Source organism: Argentina silus, assembly GCF_951799395.1.
Source record: "Argentina silus genome assembly, chromosome: 10".
Taxonomy (NCBI): domain Eukaryota; kingdom Metazoa; phylum Chordata; class Actinopteri; order Argentiniformes; family Argentinidae; genus Argentina; species Argentina silus.
Genome location: NC_139664.1, coordinates 10575239 through 10587738, shown reverse-complemented (window position 1 = coordinate 10587738; position 12500 = coordinate 10575239). Strand labels below are relative to the sequence as shown.

The 12500-nt window shown below is 43.5% G+C and overlaps 3 protein-coding genes across 5 annotated transcripts in view; 1 reads left to right on the top strand and 2 right to left on the bottom strand.

Moving 5' to 3' along the window:
* LOC310811066 (ataxin-1-like) overlaps window positions 1-3776 on the top strand; it is a 13442-nt gene extending 9666 nt beyond the window's left edge. For both annotated transcript variants that reach the window (XM_083679068.1, XM_083679069.1), the window contains 2 exons: window positions 1-1166; window positions 1287-3776. The exon at window positions 1-1166 is cut by the window's left edge and continues 926 nt beyond it. In XM_083679068.1, coding sequence (XP_083535194.1) covers window positions 1-1166; window positions 1287-1991 — 1871 coding nt within the window. In that variant the 3' untranslated portion in view covers window positions 1992-3776. The remainder of the gene's footprint in view (window positions 1167-1286) is intronic.
* Window positions 3777-3991: 215 nt separating this feature from the next.
* Window positions 3992-10105, bottom strand: LOC310811408 (GMP reductase 1-like). 2 transcript variants are annotated; one of them, XM_083679547.1, is made up of 9 exons: window positions 9889-10105; window positions 8394-8513; window positions 8104-8187; window positions 7795-7968; window positions 7492-7573; window positions 7188-7294; window positions 6956-6998; window positions 6634-6793; window positions 3992-6476 (listed from the first exon to the last, which is right to left on the bottom strand). In XM_083679547.1, exons 1-9 carry the CDS (start codon window positions 9973-9975, stop codon window positions 6296-6298), a joined length of 1038 nt encoding a protein of 345 aa, XP_083535673.1. In that variant the 5' UTR covers window positions 9976-10105; the 3' UTR covers window positions 3992-6295. The 2 variants fall into 2 exon arrangements, with proteins under 2 accessions (XP_083535673.1, XP_083535674.1); XM_083679548.1 differs by having other exon boundaries at window positions 9896-10025.
* A 912-nt stretch (window positions 10106-11017) lies between these two features.
* itga8 (integrin, alpha 8) overlaps window positions 11018-12500 on the bottom strand; it is a gene marked incomplete at its 5' end in the record, with an annotated part of 33891 nt that continues 32408 nt past the window's right edge. Inside the window, one exon of the mRNA XM_083679394.1 lies at window positions 11018-12500. This exon is cut by the window's right edge and continues 483 nt beyond it.

Genomic DNA, 12500 nt, shown 5'->3' with positions numbered 1-12500 from the left:
TCACCCTTGCCCCCTCCCAGGTAGTGCTCCAATACGCGGAGGGGTCCGCTGCCAAGAAATCTGAAGGGCACATCAAGGGATTATTAAATGGGGAGCTGGAGAGGGGTGTGGCTAAGCAGAACAACGCCGGTAAAGCAGCCCCCACCAGCCAATCAGTGAATAATCAGCAGCATCAAGTTCACAGCTACGAGGCTCGGCACATCCTCCTCCCAGCTGACTATAGTCAGGAAACCTCAGGACTACAGACCACCTCTCTGGTGCTGGTGGCCAACCCCCACCCCCAGCCCCACCACCGCCCCAACATTGGTGCTGAGCCAGACCATGGCCCAAACAAGTTTCACCCCTCTCTGATCCACAGTGAGAAGGGCGGCGGTATCTGCCTGGGGAAAACCGTTTCCAGGACCTCCTCTTTCACATCCCTCCCCTCCTCAGATGTTTTGAAGCCCCCTGGCCCTCATACTGTCATCCAGACCTCCCACTCCTCTGAGGAGCTCCCAGCCAGCCTGTACTCCACCACCCAGCCGCCAATCATTGGCTACATCACCAGTGCGGGGCACCAACACGCCGTCAGCTACCACGCCACCTTGCCCCAGCATCTGGTCATCCCCGGTGGCCAGTCCCTCCTCATTCCCGTTAGCGGTGCCAGCGGGACCACAGACCTGGATGCTACCCGCTCTCTGACCGCCATGACTGCCACCACATCCCCTCAGCTGGCCACAGCCATGCCCCATGCCTACCTCACCACGGCCCTGTCCAAGTGTGAGATGCTGGGTTCAGATGGACACCAATCTACTGCCATCGTTCAGGCTCAAGTGCTACCCATCCTCCCAGCTAACACAGCCACTACTGTTGTGGCATCTCCCTCACCGGCCCCAGCCCAAGCCCCGGCCCCGGCCCCTGCCCCGGCTTCTGCCCCTGCCCAGGCCTCTCCCTCTCCCTCCTCCTCTCCTGCAGTGCTGCCTCCCTTCTTCATGAGAGGCTCCATCATCCAGCTGGCGGACGGGGAACTGAAGCGCGTTGAGGACCTGAAGACAGAGGACTTCATCCAGAGTGCTGAGATCAGCAGCGAGCTGAAGATCGACTCCAGCACCGTGGAACGCATCGACTGCAGCCCTACACCCAATGCTGTCGTGATACAGTTCGCCGTTGGTGAGCTCAAAGCACAGGTAAGCTAATATCCTGGTCTGATGAGATTGAATAATCATGAATTAGAGTTGAAATATCTAACTTATGTCAATGACTATGCCAGTAACATCTGATTGTATGTGATGTGTGTCCCCGTCCAGGTGTGTGTGGAGGTGCTGGTGGAGTACCCCTTCTTTGTGTTTGGCCAGGGTTGGTCTTCCTGCTGCCCAGACAGGACCACCCAGCTGTTTGAACTGTCCTGTGCCAAGCTGTGTGTGGGCGATGTGTGTGTGTCTCTGACCCTCAGGGGCCTGAGGACCGACCCTGCTTCTGGGAGGAATGGCCAAGGCCTGGACGCTAGGCTGAGGAACAGCCAGAACAACACTGACATGTCACAGAAGAACAGTCAGACACTGCTAGTGGACCCCACTGTTAGGAATGGTCAGAGTACGAATGCTGCGGGCAGCAACACTGGCTTTCTGATGAAGACTGTCAAAACAGAGAGGCTGGAGAAGGACAGAGGCAGCCGATGTGGTGACCAGGTAAAAGGACCAGGGCCAGGACTAGGTGGACCAGGGGAAGCAGTCTATGTAGCAGGATCCAGGGGCACCTCTGACATGCAGGCTGTCTCAGGGAACGGAGAGTTGATGCAGAGGGAACAGAGAACCGACATGCCCCCACCCTCCACCCCACAGCTGGGTGATACGGACAAACCTTTGACAGGCCGTAAGAGGCGCTGGTCTGCTCCAGAGAGAGACCAGACAGACAAGGCCAACGAGGAACCCCCTCTGACTCTGCCCAAACCCTCTTTCATATCTCAGGAGGTCAAAATAAGCATTGAGGGCAGGTCAAATACTGGCAGTTGAAGGTGCTTGAATATGATATACATTTGGGAAAAAGGATAAGAAATTGAATTATCCATGTTTGTGACATTGTTTGTCCTTTCTGTTTTCTCCTTATCCAGAATACTGTACTGTAACGTAGGTTGAGTTTACACAGTATTTACATGTGTCTCTTGTTCTATATAGGCCTAATACCTACATGTAGAGCACACACACACACACACACACACACACACACACACACACACACACACACACACACACACACACACACACGTGGTGTTACACCAGAGAGATTAGTGCAATGAATGCTCAGCCCTCCAGGCATGTACGAAGGGGTGTGAAAGTTGAGTAATGAGTATAGAAATCACACATCCATGAGACATTCGCTCACTGCGTGACACCAATGATAAGCTGGTTCTCCTTTGAGTCTTGTGGTATGACCTGCTGGAAACAGACAACAAACAACCAAACAACTTCACACTTCGTTCCATGTCTGCTCCTTCTAGGGAACTGGAGAAACACATGTATATACCTGTAGAACTATGACTGAGAGGGGGCTCGTCTTGGTTCTCTGTTGGTTATAGGGTATACAGTACAGTACGTGCAGTCTGTCTCGGAGGTGGCAGCACTTTACCCCTACACAGGCTAGGCAGATGGAGACACTCCTCAGTTTATGTCAGTCGCTGCCAGTGGGAGTTACTATGATGTCAGCCATCCTGTGCATTTCATCCCCTGTGGGTCATGTTTTCTAGTTTATTTGTTCATTCTATTCCTTCATTGTATAGAGAGGATGCTCCACTACTAATGTGTGTAGATATGCTCTGCTAGGGGCTGGGAAGGAACACAAGTGTCTCTATAGACCACCGCCTGAGAGTCTCCAGAGCACAGTGGTAAACAGATGGTAAGACGGAAAAGGCCTGAATGTAGTAAACCATGGTTTTTGTCCTCAATATTGACCTACAAAGTTATGCATGTCAGATATATCAATGAACAGAACCTGCTAAGAATTTTTGTTACAGATATTTTGCAGTATTGAGATTTGGGTTATAGCACAAATGCAGATATTTGGTGCATTGTTTTGATAATGGCCATATTCCCCATAAGGACTGTTTAAGACAATGATCTTTAGAATTCAGTCACTCCGTTCACTCCTTTCAAATGTACTGTAGAATTAATTCGATTTTCCCTGGAATGAGTCGTCATTTGACATCAGATTTGTACTTTGTATGTGTATTAATTTGTAAGTAATGGTGGAGGGAAAGCTACTGGGACACAATTCCACATGAATGCAGATTGATCTTCTTAGCAGTTGACATTTGGTTTAGCCCTGCTTGTTGTGCAATATCTGATATTTGTATTCATATGAAAGTAATCAATGCTCTCTGTCTAATGACTTTCTCAAATTAGCAATATAGAACCTGGTATATGACATTTCAAAGTTATATTTTGATACTTTAATTCCATAGAGATACATACTGTATAGATTGATTCAAGGTCAGACGTTTTGCCCAGTGATAGATGGTATCTGCCCAATGGAGGTTGTCATTCTACAAACAAATATGGCTAGATATTGACAGTGAGATGAGTCCTTCATACGAAGAGGCAAACAGTATAATGTGTGGGTTCCCGCTGTTCCAAAACATTTACAATTCTCCATATCTAGTAATGTTTGACCTTGCCTCAAACCCCTCTTGCTTTAGAGTGAATTCTTACAGGTAACAGGTATGTCTTTTCTGTTGGTTGAGAATGGTGTTGTTAATCACTTTTCTTACAGTATAGCCCAAATAAAATATTTTACAGTACTTACTCAGGAATGGCATGTGTGTGCGCATGTGTTTTGTGTGTCTGTATATGTATATACATATATATATATATATATGTATATAGATATATATATATATATGTATATAGATATACATATATATATATATATATATATATATATATATATATATATATATATATATGTGTGTGTGTGTGTGTGTGTGTGTGTGTGTGTGTGTGTGTGTGTGAACTAATAACCAGCAGCACTTTTATTAAACATGAGGTGAGAAACGATGTACCCCTACTCTTAGTGAAGTAGTTATTCTCTCTTCTTTAACAGCTAGTAGAATTCATGAATGGAATCAGAAGACTGATTACATCATATCATAACTCATGGTCTGACACAACAATTGAGAGAGTGAGAGACAAAGAGAGAAAGGGAGAGAGAGAAAGAGAGAGAGAAAGAGAGAGAGAGAGGGAGAGAGAGAAAAAGAAGGGGTACTGTAGCTGTGATGCACATCCCTCATATCAAGTGTTGTCCGTGTGTTAGGTCAGCCAGAGAGAGTGAGTGGGAGACGGATAGCCATTGTATTGCCCAAAGCAACCCTTTCCTCAAATCATTCCATGTGGCAGTCAGTTGACAGCTTATTCAATGTTGTCCTGTTGTCATTTCTGTAGCACCTTTCAATAGAACATGTGGAACAGTGTATATGAATGTATAGTATACTCTGGGCAGGACATTCGTCATGATTATAGTGTTGTCTTATTCGACAAATTGAAATGAACGTTGATATGATCTGTAGTTATTTTCAGTACAATAGGCATGTCCATGTAATGTTTGGAATCAGACACCTTTCTTAATCTGGTACTAATCAGAGGAGCTTTTTGGACTTGACTGTTGTTTGCGTCTTGTCAATGTTTAAGGCAAACTGCCAGACTGACCTCTCAGGCTGAGAAACACTGCCCACTGACTGTTTATCCCCCAAATATGTGGTAAAATATAATAATTGTTGTTGTTATTATACAAAATATTATCATTGTTATTATCATACAATCTATCATTTACTTATTTTTCAATATTACACAATGGAGTAGACAAGTAGTGAAATTTTGTTCTCAAGTCAAATAATTTCTTGGATTGGGGTTGTTTTCGTTTTGTTTCTTTGCCCGCTCATTTAATTGACTTTTTCTGATTTCCAGACTCCCACCCTTAGAAGTAAACAAGTTGTCCAATTCATCCAATCAATGCCAATTTTGACATTCAAAGTCTAAATGAAACACCATTGTGCAATATAAAATACCCTCTCATAGTCAGAAGATATGTGTTATAAGTAGTGAAGGGAAGAATAAACATAATTATGTATCTTATATTTGGTCCAACGACGAATGCCATTTTCAGAGGCCACTCTGTTATTAAAAACTGCTCACTATGTCTGGGCTCTCCCCTGTGGTCGTCCAATGAAACAGCATCTCTGCGGGTGATTTGGTGTAACCATAACATACGAGGGGTTTTATAATAAAGTCTAATGTGTGCAGATATTTCTGACCTCTGATGCTTGTAATTATTGTACAGCATTATTTCCCCTTTTCCTGTTTGTGATCAATGAGAAAGATTGTATATTAAGTGAAGTGACAATGAAAGCCAAGGATTCAGGATTCAGATAAAGGAGAGAAGGAAAGAATGCTGTAGGAATATTGAGACATAGCCCAAATCTTCCATGAGAAGTTATTGTTAGTGTCTCTCAAAGCTTGCCATTTGACAGATTATTATTATGTAATTCAGACACTTAGGAGAGATAAGAATATCCATAAAATACACCTGCAATATATACATTTGAAGAGGACAGGGGGGGTCTAGTATTGAAGAAAAAACATTGCATGATGAATTATTTTATTGTCAAAGGAAGTTTGTTCCTTTTTGTATGTTTGTATACTGTCACGTAAAATACAAGAATTTGCACTTTTGTTTTACCCACTCAAACAAATAGGACACAATCAACTATGATTATCTTATGGTAGTGTGTCTAATATCTCAAATCAGAGCAGTCCTGGATCCCCTTTCTTTCATGGTGTTTGCAGGTTTTCTAGTCAGAAACAATTCAATTATCATTTTAAATGCTTGGTTTAGATTTTAACAAATTTGTTTAAAGAAATGCAAAATAACATAAACAGGTGTATTGTCTCTGTATACTCATAACAGTAATAAAATAACAGAGTCAACTTGAATTCTGTCTTTCATTACAAAGATTGTTTTATACATTTTTGTCTGTCTATCTGTCTCTCTGTCTGTCTTTCTGTCTGTCTGTCTTTCGACTGTGCAGGCAACATTACACATGCATAAATAGCTTCATTGTTTTTTGATACACTTAAGTCACATTACTTGAAATTTTCATTTTCAGCTTAATGAAAATCAAGCAGAAGTTCTAAACAGACACAATATGGAGGGCTGTTCATCCATGTACATCAGGTTATCAGTTCTCTCATTGTCTTTAGCATTTACAAGCAATGTCCTCATAATTGTCAAGTTGCTGTGTGTGTTTGTGGCGTACGGGTCTGTGATACTATGTAAACATGTTGCTGGACTGCTGTGTGACTCTGATGAAGGTGGTTCTGCGACTGAGCTCCTTTAATTTTGCAGCGCCCACGTAGGTACAGGTGGAGCGCAGACCGCCCAGGATGTCCCGTACGGTGTCCTCTACATCCCCCCTGTAGGGCACCTCTACTGTCCTGCCCTCAGACGCCCTGCAACAGGAGATGAAGAATGACCTTCACCAATCTGAAACTTGTCATTAAAGCTTTGTTGTTGTCTTAAATGAGGGTCAGCACCATATTAGCTGATGAACATAGACAGGACAAGCTAGAGAGTCACTGTGAGGTGTCGTAAGAAAGGATTTCTCACCTGTACTCTGCCACTCCCCCAACATACTTCTTCATGGCTGTGTCAGAGCTCATCCCATAGAACAGCTTCACCTTCTTCCCATTCTTCTCCATCACCTCCCCTGCACTCTGGTCGTGTCCCGCCAACATGCCCCCCAGCATCACAAAGTCAGCCCCTGCTCCTAGAACCACACACAACACAAGAATTGTGAGTGAGGGGCACAACGCAGTATGAGAAACATAATGGCAGTACAGTACTGATTGAAGCAAGGTATCATAGAGTATGAGGTCTCAATACAGAACAAATGGTCACAGTGACATACAGTATGTAAACAAGCTCTCACCGAATGCCTTAGCAACATCACCAGGACAGCTGCATCCTCCATCCTGTTGGGAGAAAACGAAAAAAGCAAAACCTTCTCTCTCATTCTCTCATGATTAATCTACTGGGGATCTATTAGACAGAGACAGGTGATGCGTCGTCACTATGAGGAAACAGACAGACCGATATAGAACAGCAGAGTGCTGGATGCTGATGTCAATGGCTCAGATGTGTGGAGGTCAGAGGTCACTCACTGAGATGATGTGTCCTTTCAGGCCATGGGCGGAGTCTGCACACTCTATGACGGCACTGAGCTGAGGGTATCCCACACCCGTCTTGATGCGTGTCGTACACACAGAACCTAGTGGGAAATGATATATTTTTATGTCAGGGGCTGAGTTTACGACTGTGGTCACCATCAGCATATTATCGAGTCAAAAGTAATACTGTATCAGCCCTGGTGAACTCTCTGTGGGACTATAACGTTTCAAAACAGAAGCATGTATCTTGGTTGAAGGTAAAAACAGCAGTGTTGTGGATACAGACTGACAGACCCACCTGGCCCGATGCCCACTTTGATGATGTCAGCCCCAGCGAGGATCAGCTCCTCCACCATTTCCCCTGTCACCACATTGCCAGCCTGCCCAGTCAGGGCAGAGTGAGTTTTAGTGGAGATGGATGAACAGACAGACACACTTAAAACCCTTTAGAATACTTTTACAGCCACCGAACCCAGTCAGAAAGAGATAGTACAGCATATCATCGCCTCACGTTACATCACAAAACACAATGCTGTCTGCAGATGGGATGGGGGCAACAAGTAAACATGTTAGGTCAGGGTTAGTCCATGCATTGTCTCACCATAATAGTGTGCTGAGGGAACTTCCCCCTAACAATTTTGACAAAGTCCACAAAGTGCTCTGAGTAGCCGTTAGCTACATCAAGACAGATGTATTTGATGGCAGGGATAGCCTCCAGGATGCTACACAGCTTCTCCAGGTCAGCCTGACCACTACCTGAGCTAGCCGCTAGGTGCTATGAGAGAGACAGGAGAGCAGCGTTAGGGAACTGACAACACTGTATCATCACCTTCAGAGTAGCTCCAAACATGTTTCCTCTCCAGGATTCTCACTTTAGTCTGAACATTCTACTAGGGTTGCCACCACTGACCTCCAAACAATCTGGACACTTGTCTGCAAAGGCCGTCCACTCCTCCACAGAGTACTGCTTGTGGATGGCAGTGAAGAGGGTGTTCTAGTAGAGAAGGAGGAGAAACAATAAGAGTGGACATTATGACACAATGTCCGTCCCATGGCAACCCAGTTGAACAGGTCGTCACAGTTCTCTGGATTTGACTGGAGTCAAACATGAGCATGACTGGACTTGTCGTTAGTGTGACTGTGAGAAACAATTCTCCAGTGTGTTTAAAGGAGCACGCCAGCCACCAGGTGGTTACATACTTTGCTGAGCACTTGTGCCATCTCAAAGGTGCCCGTAGTGTCCATGTTGGCAGCGATGATAGGGATGCCATGGTAGCTCTGTCCAGAGTTGCGGAATGTGATGGTCCTCCGTAGGTCCACCTGTGGACAGGGAAGGACAGTACGCATCAAGTACAGTATGGCCATTCAGATACAGTTACATTCAACACATAGCACATAGCAGTTGACTCTTGCTAGTGAGCACACTAATATCAGGTCCCCAGGGCAGTTGACATAACATAACAGAAGTGGTAGGACCAGTTCTACTGTTGTGTGTCTGTAGACATCTTGGAGATCAGCCAAAGGAATGCTCCAGTCAAGTTTCTTTACTCTGATACTGTAACTTAGAGTCATAGAACGAAAAGCTACGCAGCAATAAATCAACACCCATCACATCAATTTTCCATAGCAGGACTGATAAATCAGGCTTGCTAGCATGACTCAGGCAGAAGCAGCAGAGCGGAACCAATGGATGTTGTTGTCGTTGGCCTGTCTTCTCGGATATCATCTGGTACCCCAAAAAGTGTTCCAAACATGCAATGTTATGGCACCATGATCTTGGTAAAGTATGTATGTTAAGTGTTATGCTTCAAGTTTGTTTCAAGCATCATTATATGACTCATTTCTCTAGTGCTGAATTGTTCATCTATTCCAATGCAGATAGAATGAACAACCAGCTAACCAACAATGACAGCTAGAAGGTGTGTGGCCCCTAATTCCGAATTCTAACAACAGAAAAATGAAAGCCACTCAAAAAAGGGCCTTGACCCCAATATTTAGATTATGCCTTCTCATTGTTTCCTCAGCCTCTGTTCATAATGAAAAGATTCAAATAGAGCTTCAGATGTAGGACAGAATAGATTATACATATGTGTCCTCGATTCCACACAGCTTGCCATTTATTATCAGCACTGTTATTGAAAAGAGATGCTCATTTTTCCTTTGGCTCTACAGTACTTAAAGCATTGAGATAAGAGCAGTCTGCCTTTAGGTAATAGGTTACAATTAGATCTATTTTTGGGTCACGTCTCTCACACAAGTGCTTCAACAGTACACTGTCTCTTTCATGTCCTATCATGAGAGCTCACTAGCTGTTAGCAGTATCTGTCAGTCACTGCCTGTAGCAGTGTCTGTCCAAGTGGAACCTTTTGATCCACAAACACAACTGTGCACACACACACAGGTACACACACACACACACACACACACAGACACACACAAACACACACACAGACACGCCTTAAGAAGGTGACCTCTAAACACATTGGGAGGATTCTGTGCTCTGCTGTTTGAATTCCCAGTTATTGTCTCCCCTAACAAAGCGATAATCTCCAACACTCCACAAGTGACTAATCCATCAGTGCTATACGTCCTACTTTGTATGACCTGTCAGAATACATTCATGCATACAGAAGGCAACAAATGGAACACAACAATGAGTCAAACAGCAGTTGTGGTGTCTGTCCTCTTCTCTTACCTCTGACCTGCTTTTCAAGCTGCTCCTCTTGGGTCTGAACAGGACATCTTTAAAGTCCAGTTTAACGTCCACCTCTACCCTGGGCATGGTCAGACCAATGGCTCAGTCAGTCACTGTTCAGTTCAATGGAGAGCCCTGCTGAGCCACACTAGCCAAGCCTCCAGATGCAGCAAGTATTTATAGCATGCTACAGGCAAGAGCCGGTCTCTCTCTCTCTATCTCTCCCCCCCTTGCCCCCCCCCCCCCCCCCCCCAGAGGCAGCCGCAGCTGCAGTTGCAGCAGTAGTAGTAGTAGCCTAGTCACTGGCCACCTGATTCAGCATTCATGTCAGATGGACCTATCACAGAGCAGCACAGCACGGCTTCTGACTGACGCAGGAACTGCTGGACTCACTCACTATCCACAGAGAGCAGAGGTGAGCAATGTTAACACTCATATGTGCCATTTCAAGGTGAGTTGCAGTGCTCAAACCATAACCAGTTATAATAATATTGACTAAAGATTAATCCATTTTCTCAGTTGAATTGTCATCCACTACTTTCAAATCTATTCTTCAATGCATTTTGCTATTCCCTATACTGTAGCCTTATTGGTTCCCCTGAGATTCCATTCATTAGCAGTTTCCAGTCTCACTAAGTCAAATTCACCTGGGGTCTGAGATTACTGCTTCTCTCATCTCTCCATGACGTCTTCTATGCATCAATCTTCCGTAAGGCATGATGTAAAAAAGCCATTTGTGTATGCATTTCACTTATTGTTTCTAGATTCATTATACAGTATGTTTGAAAATATGTGAATACAAAACCCAATTCAAACTACTCAAACCATAAAAAACACCCTAGTGATGTGACTACAACCTCTTCATCATCATCACCATCAACAACATCATTCTCAGAACTGAGGAGGACTAAATCACAGGTCTAGAATAAATAAAGTGTACTACCACATTACACCACTTGGTAGAGGTAGAGACAGTTTTTTCCAGTACAAACTGTTACAAACCACAAAAAAAGACAAACCCTTTGGTCTTTTTTTTTTCCTCATCACTGAATAAGGGTAAGCCTTTTAAGATCAAAGCACTGGCTGTGTGTGCCCTGATAACCTGAAAGACAGGAGACAGGAGACAGGTTATCATTTTTAATGGAATAAACAAACTTGGAGATTTTGCATTTAAAGGGGCAATCTGGGATTCAAACAACAACAAAGCCCCGGCACTTTTTGGTAAACAGCTGGAGAAATGTAACCACTCTCAAATGCATAGATAGAGCTTTGGATGCAAGGACTGACCATCCATGAGTTCAAAATGATAGTTGTGAAGCTATACAGTGTTTGTTTACAATTACATTGTTTACAAACAATGGAGTGAAACATATCAAAACATATTTTGGGTTCTGATGGGGTAAAAAAGTTGAACTAAGCTAATAAGGCATTTATAAGTTTTATTCTTCAAGAATCAATCGCTCTATATAATTAATTTTAAAGTCCAAAAACAGATGTACAGTACCAATCCCTGATGGCCCTTTTAAGGACACTTCATTTGAATAATCCTTATTTTTTCTTTGATACAAAACAAAATAACAAAGTCAAATATGTGATGAGAGTTTGGTACTTTGATATTTACAGACTCTGGGTGATATTAGAAAGTGAAGTGAACCTACAACTCCCTGCCCCTCACTGGTATCTAAACAAGAAACACTCAGATAAACGTAAATGTTGCAATAGTTTTCGCATATGAACCATACAGCTCCTTTCCTCTCTCTCGATAAACACGATGATCTCAGATATGGAATGTTTCTTGAGGCTACAAAACTTTTTCTTACTCACAGAAATAAAATTCATGGTCCTATCTTACCCTGCTTTCGCTGGAGATATAACCCAAGCCTATGCAGACAGTCTCCCACAGAGGGTAATGGGCATAATATCAATCTTATTCTGTTATTGTTGTTCCCCTTTAAGACAGTTCCCTTTGTATCAGATAAGTCCTGCCGTCCATCATAGACACCTGTCTCTTTAAACATGTAGAGGTTAGCGTTAGCCCCTTTAAACATGTAGAGGTTAGCGTTAGCCCCTTTAAACATGTAGAGGTTAGCGTTAGCCCCTTCAAACATTTCTCTCTTTACACACTAAACACTCATTTACTAATATCCTACCTAGACACTTATATACACAAACAATCTGAACATCAATCTCTAATAAAATAACACCAGTGTAAACAAGCATCAGTATCACACAGAATATCCTAATATTGCACATACACCATCCATAGATATACACATACCCCTGTGTGTGTGTGTGTGTGTGTGTGTGTGTGTGTGTGTGTGTGTGTGTGTGTGTGTGTGTGTGTGTTAAATATGCACATCCCTCCATTTGAACGTCTGTGTGTGAGTGTGAGTGTGTGTCCATCCCCAGGCACTCTGACCCTATCCTATACAGGCACACGGCGAACCCATAGACACATTCAATTACAAGCAGTGTTACAACAGTGTCCTCCATTCTACTTGTATTACAACCAGAGTAAATTTGACTTGTGTTATAAACAGAGTCCATTCCACTTGTCCTTGATTGTCCAGCTACCTCATGAAATTAGTGGTTGTGTGAGGTTTTGAATAATA